This window comes from Sciurus vulgaris (assembly GCF_902686455.1).
Source record: "Sciurus vulgaris genome assembly, chromosome: 3".
Classification (NCBI taxonomy): Eukaryota; Metazoa; Chordata; class Mammalia; order Rodentia; family Sciuridae; genus Sciurus; species Sciurus vulgaris.
This window is the reverse complement of record NC_136463.1, coordinates 49434083-49455607: the sequence shown is the minus strand read 5'-3', so window position 1 is coordinate 49455607 and position 21525 is coordinate 49434083. Positions and strand designations below refer to the sequence as shown.

The 21525-nt window shown below is 39.6% G+C and overlaps 1 protein-coding gene across 1 annotated transcript in view; it reads left to right on the top strand.

Annotated features, from left to right (window-relative positions):
- The first annotated feature begins 2733 nt into the window (after positions 1 to 2733).
- The window catches only part of MYOCD (myocardin), a 98187-nt gene continuing 79395 nt past the window's right edge, over positions 2734 to 21525 (top strand). The window contains exon 1 of the mRNA XM_079135289.1: positions 2734 to 3100. Within this exon, the coding sequence (XP_078991415.1) occupies positions 3046 to 3100 (55 nt within the window). The 5' untranslated portion in view covers positions 2734 to 3045. The remainder of the gene's footprint in view (positions 3101 to 21525) is intronic.

Here is a 21525-nt window from a genome sequence, read left to right as displayed (position 1 = left end):
GGTCAAATGGCAGGACAGAACCTGGTTGCATTAGCACGCTATGCCGGAGTGTAGCAGTTTGAGAACTCGGTCCTCTTGGGGAACGTCCTTTCCAAATTCTACCAAAAATAAAAAATAATCTGAAAAATGCTTGACTAAAGAGGGCAAAGGATGAGCTTCTATATGAGCATATTTATATCCATAGATATTCCAAGCTATTGGGGAAGAAATCCCAGAGGACACATGTCAGCAACTCCACACTGTGATGGGAAAATTGAAGAGGGCTGTGGTTACCAGTATTTCTCAAACTCACTCCCACCCCCATCCCCCAAATAAAAGAGAGAAAAAGAATGATCCCCCTCCACAGACACACATGTGCCCACAGGCTCTCTCCCCGCCGCCCCCTCCCCTTGCAGCCCAACAGAGGGAAAACAACTTCCTTCTCTCAGCTTTTCTAGGTCATGCAGACCCTTACATTCAGTGTTGGCTTCAGCTAACTTCATTCCAACTTTCACCGAAGAAACTGTTCTCTGCCAAGTTGCCATTATCTCTTCTCAGCCCCAAAGTGTTCAGGATAAAAATCTGTTTAGATTTTCCCCCTTTTTTTCTTTCTTTTTAATGTTGCTCAAAATAGTTTTCTCTACTCAGACAATTTTACAATACTCTTTATCCTACTTATCTCTTTTCTCCAAAGTATTTACCCTGTGAGACATTCATCTCAAAACTTTCTTCTAGGTTCCTGGGCACCCACCCCCCTTTCCCAAACCTCCCTCTGCTTTACCTCTTCTCATTGGAGACCAGGAGGCCAGGGTTTGACTGAGGACAGGGAGGTTCTGGGAAGAAAGATTAAGTCTCAGGCAGAATAAGGCACTCTTCCCCATGGGTACATCCTAATTCCAGGCATCTGTGATTATGCTACATTACATGGCAAAGAAGGAATTAAAGTAGCCAAAGGAAATTAAGGTCGATAATCAGCTGACCTTACAATAGCATTTAACCTTGAAATAAAGTTAATGTGGAGAAGGGATGCAGACGTTGGGGACGGGAGTGAATGATAAAATGTGATCAGAACTTGACACAACATTGCTGCTTTGAAGATGGAAGAAAGGGCTAACAGCCAAAGAATGTGGGTGGCCTCTAGAAGCTGGAAAGGGAAAGAAAATGGATTGTCCCCTAGAGCCTCAAGGAAGTAATGCAGCTGCCAACACCTTGATCTTAACCCAGTGAGACCCATTTCCGACGTCTGACCTCCAGAACTGCAAGATAATAAATTTGTGTTGTTTTAAACCACTAAATTCAACAGAAATAGGAAAATCATATACTTCTTGTGGGAATGTTGCATGATCACTGTGATGTTTCTACACACCTAGTCAGCCTGTGAACTAACCTCACCAGCCAGGACATTCTTCCCAAGAGGAACTCGGATGAGATAGCTCCACCTACCTACTCTCTGACACATCCACAAGAAAATTGCCTATTCCAGAAAACTTTTTTACACCAATGACCTGGTCAGATCCAAAGAGCGAACTAAAGGTCTAACCATCCTAATGTGTCTTCAGCAAAATAAGATGAGGGACAGAAGACAGACTTAAGGAATAAGAGATTGTCCCCATGAGTTACTGTCACATAAGGTCTCCATCTGTCACCGACAGGATTCAGAGATCTTAGACATAGGTAAGCATGTATGGAATAGGTAAATAGGTCATACCTGGGGGACCATACTTATATGAGATTGCAAATAAATTAGAACCTATTTATATAAGCATACAATTCATTTGTTTTTATTTCTGTATGACAAATACTAAGCCTGATTCTTGAGAGCAGGGTCTTTGTTTAATTATTGATGAGCATATAACACCTGGACCATTCTAGACGCTCAATAACTCCGTGTTTGATGCTCAATGGATTTACCTTAAGGAGAAACTCGCTTTCAGGAAAAGCCTTGGAGCCTTTCCAAACTAAGCCCAGCCGGAGCCCCTCCCTCCTGTTTAGAGTCCAGTAAGGCATATTTCCTCCCCCGTCCCGAGAGGGGTCGGGAAGCACTGGATCCCCACAGTATCTCCAGACACACTGAGTTACATATGTCCCAAAAGAAAGCATATCAAAAAAAAAAAAAAAAAAAAAAAAAGAGAGAGAGAGAGACTTTTCGTTTTCTCCGTGGAAATGTATCCAAGTCTGGAGCAGCGAAATGTATGACGGTCTGTTCTGCGCTCTGAGTTCCTCAAACAGAGGAGAAAGTAGGCACGCTAGTCCGTTGGAAACTTTGCTTCTTTTCAAGGGGTCCAGCTTATTCCAAAGAGCCCAGTGTGACCGTCCCGCGGGCGCTCACATCCTTTCCCCCAGCCTTCACAGGCGGCTGGCAGGAGATCCCGGCCGCGTCCCTCCGCGCAGACAGAAAACCGAAGAAGCCCGGGAAAGCCCAGGCTGGGCACGCCATCTCCGGCCAGGGAAGCTCCCAGCGCAGCAGCACTGCGCACCACCTGCAAGCCCCATGGCGTCGCAGCCCTTCCTTCTTTCCTAGGGGCTTCAGCTCTGCCCACTGGCCGAGATTCACGACCCCCCAGCCCTGCCTTCAGCGCTCTGCGCCAGGGAGGCCACTCAGCCCACTGCAAAGAGTTAAGACCCAGCTGCTTAGACTCCCCTGGCGGCTCCTGGTCCCCAGGCCCGGCTCATCGCTCCTGATTGGCTGAGCGCCTGTCAGTAGTAAAGAGTATCAGATAACAAACTTGGGACCTTCATAAAGGCGTGGTGGTGATACTCCGCAAACGCTGGCAGCCTATGACATCAGCCAGGAACGCTGGGATGCCGCAGCTCCTGGCCAACCTCAGAGGAGGAGGAGGGTCCTGCCGGCTAAGAGTTAATTAGCCCCGCACAGCGAAGGGGGGAGGCGCCAGTTTCCTGGGGACACTGGCTGCCACTGTACGTACTCCTACCCAGGGGAGCTCACAGAGAGTTGGATGAATTCTGAGTTGTTAGCTGCGGTCAGCTGGGCTCCTGGGAGCCTGTTCCTGGTGGAAAACAGGGGGCGCCTGGCAAAGGGACCAGCGGCTTGCTGAGAGATTCAACATGACACTTCTGGGGTCTGAGCATTCTTTGCTGATTAGAAGCAAGTTCAGATCAGGTAGGGCTAAGGCACTTAGCATTTCTTCTTAAACTTTCCTCTTCTGCAATTCTTAATTCTAGACCTGCTTTCCAATAAATGTCTCAAGGCCTATCATGGCGACAACTCTGTCCCCCAAAGCACATTTTGGAAGCAAAGAAATTTACCTGACTTTGGGGGCCTTTAATGTCTTAAGTTTCAAATGCTTTGAGTTGTTGAGTGTGGGTTTTGTTTGTGAATAGGGCGATCCTCTTATTTTATTAATATTTTTTTTTTCTGTAAATCTGCGAATAGAAATTTTGGAGGGGTACATCCAAAAGGAGCAACTTTGAAATGAACAAATAAGGGATTTCAAGTTTGGGAACTGTGTAATATCAGTTATAATTGCTGAGAAGATGAACCTGATGTTGTATATTAGGTACAGGGGTCACTTAAAATGTAGCTAATCCAAACAAATGTATTTCCCAAAAAAGTCACTTGGGGGAAGTAAAAATAGCAAATTTGGAGCACACCAAGAATTTAAAATGACATCACTGTAGGAGAAAAAAAAAAAAAAGTCCAGTGCCACAAATATTTTTTCCCAAACCATCTGATATTTATAAATGGAGAATTTTCCCCAAAATTTCTGTGTTAGTGGCGCATAGAGAAACTTCTCAAAGGACACTGAATAGAGGTGAGTCAAAGGGAGAGATGGGAACTCTATTTGCTCTTTATGAAGGGTTGGTACAGGTGTCCACCAAAGATACCATTGTGTGGGTTCCTACATTTAGACCAGACAACACTTGACTGTTTAAGTCCTTCAGTAGCTCTGTGTATATTATTGGTTTTATAACAGTGGTAACAAGCCACGCAAAACACCTATTTAGAAGACGGATTGCTTTTATGAGAGTTCTGATGTGAACATTGGACGTGACAGGTGTCAGCAAGATGCTGCATCATTTGCTAAGCTACATTTCCCTTGGTCCATCTGAATAGGGCCAATAAATCGTTTCACTGGGGATGGATGGTTCAAAAATAAGAAAAGTGGATGCTCGGAGGCAAGGATTATCCCATCAGTAACTTCCCTAGCTGCTCCTCGTTTTTAGACATCCTTGGGTTCCGCTGGAGATTATCTGAGGATCTACACTATTGAAACAAGTTGAAAAGGAGCTTAGGTGACCACAAACCAGAGGGCCCCTGAAGCTCCAGGGCCAGTCTGCCAGCCACCAGCCAGAAGGACCAACAGTGGATTAAATCCTTCCTTTCCTTTCCATGTTGAGGTGAGGCCCTTGGTTTGTTAATCAGCCAGAGACCTCACCACTGCTTGGTAATTTCTTCAAAACTGCAAGGCAACACTGCCACCTTTCTGAAGAAGAGAGGATGTAGATTTGTTTTGTATGAAGCTGCATTCATTTCAAACACTCCTGTGCTGGTTTAATGTGGGGGGCGGGGAAGGGCTGGTTTCTCTCTAAAAGGATTTGGTGATGTTCTTGATAGTAGGCATGCAAAACAGAACTCCCAAAGGAGTCCTTCCTTCAGCTGAAGTGCAGAGAAGAGGAAAGACTAAATTTGCACTGCTCCCAATCCATTGCAGTGGATTTGTGGAGTCTTGGGGTCTCCCAGATAGATCCTATAGAACCTGATCTTGGAACTTCAGAGAATTTCAGCCTCACCAATTTTTTTTTTTTTTTTTTTTTTTTTTTTAAAGCTAGCACAGAACTTTGTGTAATAAGGAAGGGTAATTCTGGGAAAACATGATATAGAAGCAGAAGCGGCTGGACTTAATCCTCCATCTTTGATAAACAGGGAGACTGGTGTCTGGAAATGTGCAAAGGGGCTGGATTATCTAGTCGCAAGTGCTGATACTCCTGAAAGAGAGAAGAGAAAAACAAGTAGCATGTAAGACTTAGATAATATAATACTGAAGATGAGGATGATGATTCTTTCTGGGGGTAGTTAGAACAATAGCTGTACCAGCACTGAGGTCGCTAATAAGAGGGCCTCTTGTCTAAAAGAACTTGCTCGCTTTGTGACTAATAGTAAATAAGGAGGCTCTTCTTCACTTTGATTCCTCCGTCTTTCTTCCTCCTCCTGCTTTTCTTTCTTGAGCAATTCAAACTGTAAATTCATCTTACAAATTTTCGCTTCAATAGTGGACTCTAATATTAAGTATTTTAGAAAAAAATGTTTCAAAAGTAAATGCAACTAAATTTGTTTCTGATTATAGCAATGGACTCCCTGTGATAAGGGCATATGCATAAATAAGCAGATAATTTCTTTCATTTTGAAATTGACAGGGATGGAAATAGCGTCCTACCTACTTTCCAAAAACTACATTCTGGTGACCTTGTAATTAAGTATAAAAAGCATACCACAGAAGCAGTGAACTCCAAAAGTTTATATTTGCAATCATGTTTAGTGATACAAACTCATCTTATTTGCAAGGGTGTCATGGTTTGAGTATGTGAATCTTGGGCCATACTAACAGGTTTTGGAAGTCGCCTCTGCTTACTAGCTGTGTGACCTTGAACTTTAGGTAAATTACATAATTTTCTATGCTTTAACTTGAGTCATCTGAAAAATGAGGATGATTACATGGTTGTTGTGAGGAATTAAATGTGATAATGCAAATAGATCACTTAGAACGATGCTCAGTGCTTAGTAAACCCCCACAAAGTAGTATTTCATTATTAATATTAAGATGAAGTGAGATTCTCTGTTGGTGGCTTTCTCTCTCTGGGTCTTGGTTACTTAATCTGCAAATGTCCACGTTAAACTAAGTGATTTCTTAGACCCATCTGGTCTCATTGTACAGTTCTCAGAAGACGTAAAAAGACAGTCTGGAAAAAGCAAAATTGAGATTGGTCTATATTGCAGTTGGGCTAAAATGTTAGGCATTTTACCTAAATGTAATAATTAGATTTGCTTTTAAACTGACTACATTTTGTATGTTTTAATCTTCTCTTTCACTGTCATTTATTCAATGTCTGTAATCAGTATCACTATGAACAGTTTTCTTAATATAAATCCCTGTGTCCTATAGAACACAAGAGCATGTATGTACACATATACACACAGATCAAAAATAGAGAGAGGTTCATTAATAGATTTTTTTTTCTCTTGTCTTCCTTGTGCCCAAAGGCAAACTCTGCTACCTCCCATTCTCTTGTTCTACCCCTTACAAATGCAGGATTGTCAGAGTTAGCAAGTAAAAATACAAAATGTCCAGTTCAAATTGAATTGGAGACAATTTTTCAGTTGTATAGCAATATTTAGGACATACTTATATCTGAAATCCAACTCTCACTAGGCATCCAGTATTCTATTTGGAATCCCTGTCTGTCACCTAAGTAGTCTTTGATTGACACTTTCTGTTGTCTTATCCTATATCCCATCAACCTCTTCAGATTCTGGGTCTCTGAACATTCCTTAAAATTGCAAAACTTGTCTATTCGGCAAGAAAGCGAAGGCTCAGAACAGGGAAGGGGTACCATGAAAAGCAGCCGTGGGCCCTGTGAGGTAGAACCAGCTTATGGGGTGAGGACAACCATGGGAGCTTTTGTCTTTCTGTCAGGAGGAAGATAAGCTCGGCAGGCAGCTGGTACTCAGGAACTGAAGCTGGCCTCCAGAAAAGAGCCAAGGAACAGGCAAAGCAAGCAGGCGAGACCCAGTGGGTAAATCAGCAGAACAGCAAGTAGAGGGGGCACAGCAGCCCTGTGTTCTCCTGCTTCACCAGTGCCAGAATGACGCCTCCAATGTCTGTAGTTGATGACTGTCCTTCTAGAGAAAGCAAGGGACTTCTCAGCGGGACCTGGGGTCACCTGTCTGTCCATTTCCTTATTCTCCATGCCTCGGGTAACTTAAAAGATCAACCAGGTCCTACTTTAAGCTTCATCCAACATCTCTGTGACTGAATTTTCTTTTGTGAATTTGGGCAATTAGACCAAGATATTGGTCCCCAATTTTTAACAAAATATACACTATTAAAGAAAGTCTACCATGAGCTTAAAGAAGCCCAGGTCCTGGAATCACTGTCACCTTTAGTTAGTTTTATAGCTTAGAACAAATAATTTAACCTAGAATTCCCTTTCCATAATATCTAATATATATGTAATATATGCAATAAATATGTAAATGTATCTAAATTAATCAAGTCCTCTCCAAAGCTGTTTACAGCCCCAAGATTTCATAGTTTTTCAAGTGAAGGACCCTAACTATTTTTGCAAGGCTCTAAACACTATAAGGTTAATAAAAGAATTACCATCTGAGAATGTAATTTGCTGGATTTTTAAAAATGAATTATATTTTAATTCTTAAATGGGAATTTTAAATCTTTTTTTAAAGCTGAAGAAACATTTCAGGTCTGGCTTAGGTCACCTCCTTGAGACCATTGCTCTGACCTAAGACTTATCACATCAAATTTACTCACGCTCTTGCCTCACATCTTAGTTACTGCAGCCAGAGCTCACACCCCACTCTTTCCCTGCCCTATTTTTACCCACAGTGCTTATCACTATTGAGCAGACTGCTTGTTTATTTGTTTATCATTTGTCCAAGAGAGTGGAATTTTTTACTTCTTTGTTGTTCACTGCTGTTATTCTCCAGCCCCTAGAACTTGTGCTTAGACAGAGAAAGCACCATGAAACATCTGTTAAGGGATGGGTGTAGCTCAGCAGTAGAGCATGTGCTTAGTCTGACGACCAGCATTGAAAAAGAGTGTCCAATAAAATGTCTTATTCTTCTTCTGAAGATTACTGAAAAACAGTAAGCGTAAATAACATGTGTACTTTTTTTGGCATATGAATGCTCATTAAAAACTAGGGGGAGGGCTGGGGATATAGCTCAATTGGTAGAGTGCTTGCCTTGAATGTACAAGGCCCTGGGTTCAACTCCTAGCACCACAAAAAAAAAAAAAAAAAACTAGGGGGAAAAGGGCATTAGTGAATATCAGTACACAATTCATACAATTCTGACTAGTAGTTACGAAGAAGGATGAGTGAATGTAAATGCAAAATTTAGATCAGTAGCAAAGTGGGAAAGTATAGATGAGGAGACAGGCATAGTCCAGAGGTAAAAAGCAGGTAATAAGTGCTTTTCTTAGACTTGCCCGTAGTTGCATTCATTATTTTTATAAAGCCAATTAATTAGACAGGAGGTCATTTGTGGGCCAATGATGATGTGACCATAGGTCATGGACGAGAGGTTATGATTAATCCAATTCTGTGTACCTTAATTCCGTAAAAAAAGAAAGTGTGTGTTCTTTAAGACCAAGAAAAATGACATTAATCTTTTATCTGCTACAGTCTATGACAGGAACAATCAGTAAGACTTTGTCAAATTGGATTGAGCCAGATTGAATGGCTCTAACCTAATTGGATTAAATTGAAGAAGAACAGAAGAGTACATGGCAGAAGTGAAAGTGCTCTGCCCCAGGACTGGAATTCTACATGCTTCCAATCAGTCAAACCTGAATAGGAGATGCTGGCACTAAACCAGAAAGACTTCACTAGTCACCTACTACATGGTGAGGTATCTTGCATCTCCAGATAGAGAAGGTGTTTTAGCCTGCTTTTTTGCTGCTGTGACCAAAAGACCTGAAAAGAACAATTAAAAGAGGAAAAGTTTATTTGGGGACTCATGGATTTTGGAGGTCTTGGTCCATAAATTGCCAACCCCAGTAGGCAGAACATCATGGCGGAAGGAAAGCAGCTCAATACATTGCACCAGGAAACAGACAGAGCTCCTCTCTAGAGGGACAAGATAGAAACCCAAAGGCACTCCACCAGGGACCCACCTCCTCCAGTCATACTCAACCTGACTACAGTTACCACCCCGTTAATCCCTGTCAGGGGATTAATGCACTGATGAAGTTAAGATTCTCATAACCCAATCGTTTCATCTCTAAACTTTCTTGCATTATTTCACACATGAGCTTTGGGGACACCAATATGTAAACCAGAACAGAAGGAGAAGCCAGCAGGTACATTTCTCAGGTATGCCATCTTGTGCCATTCCTTTTGTCTGTAGGCGCAGCCACAGTGGAAGCTCATTGTACCCACTCTCTGATTCCATGAGCTTGCAAAAGTTAATACAGCTCAATGGACCTCTACTCCCATATCCACAAAATGATTCAAGGTCTTGGTGGCCCCATGACTCTATGAGGAAAAGATCTCTGTAGATTTATGAAGGGTTTCTTTTACAGAAAGAAATCCTACTCACCCTGTGGGAATGGATTACTTGACCTGGTGGCATGTGAATTACACAAGAGAGAAGCATGGAGTAGCTAAAAGGTTTTGATGGACATAAATAGGATTAACAACAATAACAACAACCGTTAGCCAAATAGTTTTGCAACTTTATCATTTTAGTACTTAGATTTTCAATTTTACTAAGTAGGTAGTGCTTATTTTTTTTTTTACAGAATAGCTAGTAAATCAGGCTTTACTTAACCAGATTTGGATCTTCATTCTTAAATAAAATGTAGAGAAGTTTCCAAATTTTGTTAAAACAAGTTATATCATTGATTCAGAATTTACAATAAATAAGGCTGATCCCTATCTTTCATTTTTTTTAGAGTAAAGAAAAATGCCCTCTGGAACTTTTGAAGGAGGAATAATGTCTTTTTCTTCTCCCTCTGGTGAGGAAAGATAAATTCTCTCATTCTCTTATTAGAGTACTTCTCTTATCAGTTGGATCATTCTGATTTGATGTTTACCATATCCAACCACCTTAGATCACTAGAGGAACAGTAGAATGCAAAGGGAGCTAAGCCACTATAATATTGTAAAATGTATTTATTGAGTGTTGTCATGTATAGGAACTTGGCTCCCACTTGGTATGTGTAGCAAGTGATGAATGCATACACAAACCCTTGAATACTTGGTACATCTTGACCCCTTGTCTGGCACCTGAGTTTGAATGAACACATTTCCCACCCCTCAATCTACATCTCTTTCTGCTAGGTCTTGTAAGTGGCACAGAGGCATCAGTTGTTTCTGATAAAATAGAGTTAAGTAACCCCAAGGAATATTGTACAGATGAGGCACAATGACCAGAAAATATAACCTGTTCTGCCTTTCCTATTTCCAGAAACACTCTTTCTATAGTAAGCTGGTCAACCTCATCCTCCTCACAGCTGGTGATACTGGGTTTTCAGTCTGAGGTTAAGTTCCAAATAGAATCTTTTGATACTCAAGCTCCAGACAGGGCACTAAAGCTCCCACAAAGGTTAAATGCATAAAATGCTATTCAACATTAATTGAACAATGATTCTTTTAATACTTTAAATTTCTTTATTACTTGTGTTCCTTTCTTGTCCTGGACCACATATATAAAGTTTTTTACAAGGTTATAATCAAAGTGTGTGCATAAGCTTATACTCAGTCTTTTATCATATAAACTTTTTATGAAAGAATTTTTAATATCCTAAGAATTTTTTCATATTATTTCAATTATGCTATTCCATAGCAGCATAATTCTTGCTTTAAGACTGCATAATATTTCAACAAGCAACTACATAATGATTCACTAAATCTTTCCTTTTTGCATTGAAAAATTAAGCTAGTTATAGTTTTATAGTATGCTACTATGAAAATTGTTATGCAGAACATCTAAAGAGGGAAAAGACAGTTACTGGGGAATGAGATTGATCAAATTATATTCATGGACAAATATGGCATACTGATTCCTGCTATTATGTAAAATTATAATGCACCAGTAAAAAATTAAAAATTCAAACGAGACTATGAAGTCCTCTATGCAAAAAAAAAAGGTTTTTCCTTCCTTTGGATGATCTCATAAAATACTCATTAAATATCAAAGTGGATTTGAATTTTTATGATCCATGATGGTAGCTAGCATTTCTGTTAAGACCTACAATGCACCAAGCATAATCCTAGACCTACTTCTTTAGGTGATGAATACTTGTCCCTGCAGGAGAACTCATTCAGTCACCTTGTTTACTTTTCCAGGGGTGACTGGTATTCAATGAGCCTTTCATATCTTTTCAGTAGAGAATGAAAAGAGAAATGAGCAACAGTTCATTTGGAAACTTCCAGGTGATCTGCTATTTGGGGATCACCTGTTAATAAATATGATTGATACCTCATCAAAGAGAAGAGAACTGGGAGTTGTTGAACCTATGATCTGGGAGCTCTTCTATTACCTCATTTAATCCTCACAAAAAATGTTATGGGGCAGGTATGATTATCCTCATTTTATAGGTAAAGAAACTGAGGCTCAAAGATGTCAAATGACTAGGAGACCAGATATGAATCTGTTTGTTCCACTGAACCAACTTGACTATTTCTGTCATAACACAAGCCTCCCCATCCCTCCTCATGTCTCCCTCATATGCACATCACACCTGGCCTGGAGGATTTGATAGATATTCCTGGATTACAACTCCAACATAGAACCAATTGTTGTTATGTCATCAGTTTCTTAAATAACACTTTGTCAAGCTACCTGTGCTTAGTACTAATTAATCTTTAAATTACACATGCCATCTCCCACCTCCTAATTTCAGGATTGGTGGGGTGGGGGATTTGTTTGGTTGTTTTTGTTTATTTTGTTTTGGTTTTGAGGGATTGAACACAGGGAAGCTTAACCACTGAGCAACACCCCCAGTCCTTTCTTATATTTTACTTAGAGACAGGGTCTCACTAAGTTGTTTAGGGCCTCACTAAGTTGCTGAGACTGGCTTTGAACTTGTGATCCTCCTCCCTCAGCCTTTAAGCTCTGGGATTCCAGGCGTTCACCACTGTTCCCACCCTCCAGGATTTTTAATATATAATTTGACTATTAAATCCAGCTTATTTGAGAAGAAAACTTATACAACAAAATTTTGAAAACCAATAACAACGAGAAAAGATTTTCCGTAAGTTACCAAATGTAGTTATATGCCTACTAGTTAGTAGTCTGAGTAAAACAGAAAAATATTACCAATGAGCCATAACTGTGTGTATATACACTTATATATACACTATACATATATGTACATTTATGTATGGAAAGATATATAGATTTAACCTCAGGAATGATGGTTGTTAAATTCACAATAAAATATCTAATGAATTTGTTGGAAAAATTGGCTATGCATTTGGAAATAAATTAATTCAAATACTTTATAATAAGTATTAAGATAAATTTTATATGGCTTAGGTAGACAAAGAAATCTATAATATATTAGAAGAAAACAGAGGAGAACAATTTTATAATCTTGGAGTGGATGAGCCTTCCCATGCATGTCTCCAAAGCCAGAGTAAAAACAAAAATGGATATGTTGACCACTTAAAAAATTTAAACTTTACATGAAAAAGTCAGCAAAACAAATTGAAAAGTTAAAAAGTAGACTGAAGTGTGCAAGCGTGTGAAAGTCAAAATTATTTAAAGGACTTCTATAATCAATAAGATTCAAAGCAAACAACCCAAGAGAAAGACAATTCAAGGAGAGAAAATGGTCAATAAGCATGTGAAGTATGCTCAATTCACTGACATTCACGAACATGCAAATTCAAAGACAAGATGCTATTTTTTTCACATCTCAGATGAGCTAAAATTTAAAATATTGATATGAATGTGAAGACATGGGCACACATATCCTACTGGTGAGCATCCGTTATCTGTGAAGTCTTAGGAAACAATTGGACCGTTGACTTTTACCTGAGTCTCATTATCAATGAAGATACAGAAAGGTATCCAGTCTAATAAGTGCAAGTGTATACAAGTACTTTCACTGCATCAAAGTTTATAACATCAAAATTGGAGTTGTGGTTCAGTGGTAGAGCACTTGCCTGTCATGTGTGAGGCCCTGGGTTTGATACTCACCATGATATAGAAATAATTTTTTTTAACAAGTTTATAATGTCTGACCTAAAAAGATGGAAACAATGTAAACATCCACCTAATTAAATTATGATATATTCATACTAGGAAATTCAATAAAATATAGTGCGAACCAAAAAAGGGAAAGAAAAGAAATGATGAAATTCTCCATGAGTTGACATGGTAAGATCTCCAAGACACAAAAGTAATTTTTTAGAAAGCAGATTATAAAACAAATGGGAAATGTGTTTTCACTTATGTTTTTAAAATTTTGTATATTAAAAAGAAGAACTAAAAAATACACATATCAAACTTTTAAGAATGGTGTCCAGGAGTACAGGCAGTAAAAGATCTTATCTTCTTCATTTAAATCTTTTGAAATAATAATGTATTTTTATTTGTTTTATTTTTAAATGTGCTTAAGATGCAAGGAGAAATTCATATCATAACAGTGATGAGAAATAACACCTTTCTGGAAGTCTTTAGTTATGTAGATAAATATTTAAGTAAAATTTTAGAAGATGCAAATACTAAAGCTAATTCAATTATATATTTTAAACTTCCAATCTGACTCAGAATATTAGGTGCATGTTAGAATATAAATTTTATGTTTAATACCTTCCCCCAAAACACATACACACAAATAAAAATGTCAATAAATTCTAAATATCAGATTCATTTCTTGATTAAAAGGCAGCAAATGTAGAAAAGAAAATTCTTTTATGAGTTGAAATATTTTAAACCCGATGAATTGGGACTCAAAACACACCAACATAATTTTTCTAATCTTGTTTTATAGTGTTTATTTTGATTATTGATTCAGTGTCTCCTATGTGGTTGATAATAAACAGGAATTTGGTAATAAATCAATTGACAGTGAGTGTTACCTACTTATTTTTAAGTCCTGGAGCACTGTAGGGGTAAGGGATACATCATGTCTGAGAAGGAGCTGAAGGGGAAGTTGGCTGAGGCCCTAGGAGGCTTCTCAAATTCCCATTAGTCCCAGAGCATGTCCACACACTAAAACCAACCACGCTTGCTCCTCAGCAAACCCCTGATATTAATTTTCAGTAGTCTCTCTTGATCTGAGGTCTTTTTTCTGCAATCTCCATTACCCGTGACCAACTGTGGTTCAAAACTATTAAATGGAAAACTCAAGAAATAACCATCCATAAGTCTTAAACAGCTTATTATAGTATATTGTTTCGGTTGTTCTATTTTACTCGTCACTATCGTTGTTAATTTCTTAGCATGCCTAATTTATAAGTTAAACTTTACCATACAGAGAGGAAAATACTGCATGTGTAAGGTTCTGCACTGAGATTTCAGGTATCCACAGGGTCTTGGAATGCATTCCCTGTGGATAAGGGAGAGGCTCCTGTGTGGGGGAGAGTTTGAATTTATATATTCTGGTGAAGGCCATCCAGTCTGGCTCACTTGGATTAACATCCTGGCTCCACCCTTACTCTTTCTATGAATCTGGGTGTGTGTCTTAAGCTCTTGAAACCCTATGACTCTATTTCTAAACATGGGAGCAAAAATGCCCCCGCACTGGAAATTTTGGAAGGTTTTAGGAAGAAGCTTGTACAAAGTGCTTGACAGAGTGAGGGATATGCTTCTGTACTCAACAAGTGGTAGCTGATTCATTCACACATGAGCAAAGAAATTATATAATAATACTCTGCATCAATGTTTATATGACTGTGCTTGGTATGTTATTTACTATAGCAAGTAATTTATATGCCATTATAAAATATGATATTGATTCTAAATTCACCACAATTGACCTCTATTGATTCTCTTAAGATTTACTGCCTATCCATCCTTATTTCTTCTTGCTCCAGAACATACTTCAGAATTTTGAAGATAATTATTGTCATAGAATTTATATTGTATTCTATAAAGTGCTTTATATACAGACCATCACTTACTGTTTCCTTTTCAAACATTGCTTGAAGAAACATTCTTATTATTCTCTTGTTCCACAGAGGGATGTTATTGTTGTTGTTTGCTACTGGGGATTGAAGTCAGAGGGGCTTAACCACTGAACCACATCCCCAACCCTTTTTATTTTTTATTTTGGAACAGGGTCTAAGTTGCATAGGGCTCTCTAAGTTGCTAAGGCTGGCTTTGAACTTGGGATCCTCCTGTCTCAGGCTTCTGAGTCGCTGAGAATACAAGCATGCACCATCAGACCTGACCCAGATGGTTTTTATTCTAGATCTGGTCTTTATATTTCTGTTTTATGTTTCTGAACATACAAATGTAAAGACCCCTTGTCTGGGTCCAACCAGGTTACCTCTGGCTATGAGGATTAGCAAAGGCTTATGGCTGTATTTCAGGCACTACTGGGAATCCTAAACCTTTTCTCTTACAATTGAAAATTCTGTTTTGTCTAAAATATAAAACCAAACAGAAGAGCTTTCTCCAGAGAGAACATTTTGGGAATGGGCAACTGATAGAGAAGCCTGCTACATGATGACAATTTGCATTTCTAGGGTACGTTATACTAGTCCTCCTTCACCCAAAATCAAGTACCTCAGTTCATGTGTTTTGTTTTGTTTTTTGCCACCAACAATCTTACAAAGGTGGTTGTACAGATGACGAGACGGGGACATGAAGTAATTAATCCAAGGACACCCCAGTAGATTTAGAATGAGGACTTTAATCTCAGGGCTTAAGAACCAAATTTATACCACATGGTTCCCCAGAGAAATGGACAGTCCAAGAGAAACACAGATAGTGCTGTAAGAGGCAGAGGCCTGGCGTTAACCCATCTTCTCTCTGCTTAAAGCCTTCTTCTCACATGGTAGCCATGTATGCTGGCTTCAAGATTAAAAGAGCAGGAAAGGTGGTAATTCAGTAATGCCTGGAGGAGATCAGGATGAGGCATATGACAGCACAAAATTCTTTGGTTTTGTAGAGAAATGCCAGCCTCTGCAGAGGATTGTATTCTTAACACAGATTAGAACCTGACACTACAGAACATCCTAGAGACAGAAAACATCCTTAAGTCATGTTTGGTTGCCTCAAAACCTCATGTCTTAACAATTGGGCCTAGATTCTTCTCTAGATTAAAAAGAGCACAATTCCATATTTTAATATGTACTAAACATGTTTCTATATTAAAATTTTAATATACCTATATTTATACATGTGTGCATATGCATATATATGTACTAAATCTGCATATAATATATACATGCAGTATGAGTGGGTTAAAGATTTATGTTGAGGATGCTGTGTTGCAATGTTAGCTCTGCGGCAAAAAAAAGTTGAGAGTAAAATTTGAACTGTCCTGTCCAACAGAAGAAAATGTTTAATTTTATTGAAAATTGGATATAACATGCACATTAAGTATGATGCTTTCAAAGAATAATGAGATGTAAATAAAATGTTTAAAATATAAGACCAAGTTTTCAAATTAACATATGTAAAACAATCCCCATTCTTGAGAAATTGTAGGGTAGAGACCCTCTAATATGCACATATATGAGTGAAACAGTAAAAGAAGGCAAAAATATTAGTGAATCTTGATCTACCCTGAAGACTTCAATTACCATTTCAGAATCCATCTTAAAATATTTATACATATTTCAGATTTTCTATAATGAACGTGCATTTGTTTTATCATCAGAAAAGGCAATACAGGCTCAAATGCTAGTAAGAAAATGCCACAGGCATAAATTGGGATTTTTAAAAGATCTTGAATCTATATTCAAGGACTACAGCCACATGGAATGGAGAATCTCCTCTTAACTTAGAGAATTCCTTTTCCCTCGCAAGCCATACTCTTGGATCTAAACACTAATTTGCTCTTACCAATTTTCACTCGGCCACTCAGTGGGTATCTTCATTAATATTTGTGTGGTGATTTGTTGCTGCTCAAGAGGTCTTGGTTTAATCATGGTAATGACCCTCTAATGTGAAAATAATGTCGCCTTCATGACAGGGGTGGGAAATGGGGTTAGAGGGGTTAATGACCTGACCAAATCCACACACAGAGCATGATGGCACGGTACTTGAACTCAGGTCTCCTGGCACCAGATCTTGTGATCCCTCAATGAATGAATAAACACAAGGAGACACAAATCAGTGTCCCTTTTGCCCAGGGATGCCCCCCAGCAATAGCTTTCAAGGAAAGCAGGTCAAACGGCAGGTCCCTCCTCTCCGCCCTCGGCAGGCCCTTCCTGTCATCCTGTCCCGGGGCGTGTGTATGCTGTCTGCTTAATTCACTCATGGCTCAACGCCACAGAATACATAAACAAGTGGGGAAAGCCTCTGAGAGGAATCTTGGTGCCCAAATGGAGCAATTTGTCTTCTGAAATTATTGTTTGAAATTGTTTATGTCAGTTGCCGAGTTTCTGTTCTGTTCTGTGGGGACCTGTTTCTGATGGAAGAAAAAAAATTCCCTGCAATTGAACAATGATCCTACTTGGTCAGTTCTGGTGACAGTGGGACCTGCTGCTTGCCTGTCTCCTCCCCAACACAGAGGCACATTTGATGAGGTTCACTGCAGTCCCAAAGAAGTACCCCAAGAATTACCAGGTGCTTACTCTATGCTGGGCAGAGCTCTGAGCATGTAACATGAGCTAACTAATTAATCTGCACAATAATCCTATAAAGAGATACTGTCTTTACACCCCCTGATTCATAGGTAAAGAAACTGGAGGGCCCAACTGTTAAAGAACTGCCACCAGTCCATCCAGTAAATGGAAAAACTGGAACACATTTACCTACATCATCTACTCCTGAATCCATGTGCTTTTGACTCCTACCCCGTGCTGCTTCTCACAGGCACCTAAACTCACCAAAGTTGTCTGCAGTCAACTAAGGGCCCCCTCCAAAGCATGCAAATTGTGAATTCTGCCCCCTTAGTGACATCTAAGTCCCAAGGCATCTCCCCTGATGTTCTCAGTCCTCCTTCCTCTAGAGTGTTGAGATATTTTAACAAGAAAGCCTTAAGCTCACAAACCTGGCAGCTTTGTGAGTGAGAGAGAATTCCTTTTGAGGCATGAATTAGTCTTCTTCAAATGTTTTGACAAACTGAGAGTGTGGTGCTTAGGGAAAGAATAGCTTCGCAGTGTTTGTGTGAACAGACATCTTTCTAAAACAACTTGAGCCAGTGTGTGAGGCTAGATCATTGAAATAACTGTCAGATAATTCGGAGTCCAAGCTCTTTCAGGATTTTCCTCATTCTGACCCTCCAAATGCCCATTGTAGAGGTTGGCGTGAATTCATGTCTTCTAATCTCTTTGAAGGAAGCAGAGTCAGGACATACCTATGCATGGAGAAAGAACAGTGTGTGCCTGGTCTTGATCTCATGTGCTTCTCTGTGAGGGCCACTCAGGCCAGCCTTGCGCTCTCTGGCTCCCCTTGCTCCTGAGACCACTGAAGGCTACATCCTGTTTACCTCTTCCTCCCTGAGTCCTCCTAGCAATCTTAGATGAATGGCCAGTCAGGTATATGTTAATGTTGGTCAGAATGACAGCTTGGCCATAACAACACCACATAAGGCAACATATGACTAGGGAACAGTAATTGTTGTTATCTGAAATCAGAAGGCAAAGAAGAAAATATATTCAGGGATTAACACTACACACAAAAATACTTCCTGGTTTTAAGCCTTGTTGGGAAAAATGGTCAAGACTGGAGCAAGATCTGCTTGAGCAACCAGGTAACCTGGTCTGCCTCCTTCTCTTTACCAGGCAATTTGATGCCTCTATGCCCCCAGAAAGAACATGTGAGACCCACAGTGACCCAGGCTGCTGCTGTGAAATGGTGGACTTTGTCCTGGAATCAGATATGCCAGACAAAGGAAATGTGGTGAACTGAGCACCAATAGGGTGAGAAGGAAAGAGGTATATATGATATATGTCCCACAATATCCACTTTCAGCTCTGGAAGCAACCTGGAACCTCCAGTGGTGGTCATACCCATTACTTTTCATCTATCAGTCAATGACTCTCCCCAAGGCCTTTGACTGACAATGTCCTTGATGGCTATAATGTTGAGGTCAGGAGTTATGCATGAAGGTGCATCTGGCTTGATCCAAGGTAGGATTGACAAAAAAGAGGAAGGTCAGGGACTAAGTTACAAACAGGTACGACTGTCCTTTCCAAAGAGAGTCTTCAACCAGCTGACATGCTGTTGTCCAAGACTTGTAATCTTTCCCAGGCACTGTACAGAGAGGATACAACAGAGGTGGCCATCCAAGTTGCTTTCAATGACCTGCTGAATCAGGTTGCTCACTGTGTCACCATGTCAGGTATGTACATTTTGGCACTTTACAAACTCTAGGTCCACACACCTGGTTGGACCACATTTAAAAGTAGATCTCAAAGCTTTCCTTGATTGTGTGGATAGCTTTCTGCCATCACCAGATGTCTTTCTTCGACACTAATCCTGGGGATCCTCTTTGTTTGCAAATAATAGAAAATCAAGTAATAGAAATCTTCAACAGGCTTAAGCACAAAGGAATGTGTATTATAAAGATACTGGGGTCTCTCATGGAACTCAGCAACAGAATTGTGGTTGGACTTGGATGAAAATAACCTGGAATTGAGGATGCGAGGAATTCAGGACAATTGGTGCTCTATTCTATTCTATGCTTCGTCTTCTCCCTCAGTTTCTCAGTTCACGTGGTCATAAATGGGTCCCTCCAATAATTATACAATGTGCTCTCAGGTGCATGCTCTCTCTCCCCCATTTCTTTTTTTTTTTAGTGTTTTATTCTTTCTTTATAGTTATACCTGACAGTAGGATGTATTTTGACATATCATACATACATGGAGTATAATTTTCTATTTTTGTAGTTGTACATGATGTGGAGTTGCATGGTCACGTATTCGTACATGAACATAGGAAAGTTATGTCTGATTCATTCTACTATCTTTCCCATTCCCATCTCCCCTCTCTTCCCCCAATTTTCCCCTATTCAGTCCAGTGAAACACACACCCACCCTCCACTGCCACCTATTGTGAGTCAGCATCCATGTATCAGAGAGAACATTAGACTGTGGTTTGTTGGGAGTGGCTTATTTCACTTAACATAATAGTCTCCAGTTCCATCCATTTACCAGAAAATGCCATCATTTCATTCTTCTTTATGACTAAGTGATATTCCATAGTGAATATGTACCACAGTTTCTTTTTCTGTTCATCTATTGAAGGGCACCTAGGTTGGTCTCATAGTTTAGTTATTGTAAATTGTCTCTCTCATTTCTAAAACTCGTAGGGAAAACCGATCTGACTGGGTTGTTGTCCATCCTCAGAAAAAAGAATGACTGGCAAATAGAATCACAGTGGGATGATCCAAGTGACACCAAAACCACATGGATAGCAGAGAAGGGCATTTCCTAACAAACCCGGTGGAAACCATTTCAGAAGAGAACAACAGGAAGAGCTCTCGTGCTTCTTGTCTTTACTTTTATTCTGCACTCTGCCAGTGACTTTGCTATCATTCTGTTTCTCTCTCTCTCTCTCTCTCTCTCTCTCTCTCTCTCTCACACACACACACACACACACGAGCTGTTGCTAAGTGGAACTGAAAGAAAAGAGAATTAAGCGCTTTTTTAAAAAATTTTAGTTGTAGATGGATACAATACCTTTATTTACTTTTATGTGGTGCTAAGGATTGAACCCAGTGCCTCATATGTGCTAGGCAAGCCCTCTACCACTGAGCTTAACTCCAGCCCCAAATTAAGTGCTTTATTCATTCATTTGTTTCTTGTTTGAGTTCCATGGGAGAAAAAAACAGAAAAGACTTCCCTAGTTCCCAAATTACACCAAGCCCCCCATTCAGGACACTCCCCCAAATTGTGATCCTTTAACATCTTTCTCCCTCCCAAAACAGTTAAGGTCATGGGTGAAGAGCTCGTGACAGCTTAGTCACAGTCAGATCCCTCCTGTCTAAAAATATTTGGAAATGTAGTAGAGGACCAGTGAGTACCCAATGGATAAAATGAACTAATGAAGTCAGCATGCCCACTCCATTGCCAAGTTCCCAGATGAAAGCACTATTTCCAAGCCTACCGACTTTGCTACCAATGATGATCGTTTTAGTGCTTTTTATTTTTTTGTGTAAAAGTCTAATTGAAGAGACCATCACACATTCAACCCCTTCCACTTTCTGTAATCTCTTCCTCTCCATCTTTCCTTAATTTATAAAGACATTGTTACTCTTCATTTCTTCTTTTTCCTCAAATCTGTCCTCTCATTTCTATTACCAAGTGAAATTTCTTGATTTATCTGTGGATCACAATGAAAGTCTCCAAACATACCTTGTCTCTTCCATCATGTTAGCATGAGAATAGTCATCCTAAAATATTAATGTTACCATATTACTCTCTGGATCAAAAAAGGCCAGTAGTGGCCTCTTCCTACAAGATAGAGTGGCCCTCTGTATTTGAATCCCCACCTCTTTTCCCAGTATCATCTCTTATCAGTTTATAACAGGAACCCTTTCCCTCAACAAACTAACCTCCTGGGGGACTCCACATAATTTTGTAGGATCCAATGCAAAATGGGAATTCAGGATCCTTTGTTAAAAAATGATTAAGAATTTTAAGGTGCCAATGGCACACCATTAAACTGGGCACTGGATCCTTTTAAAAATGAGACCCTAGGACTGCACGGGTCAT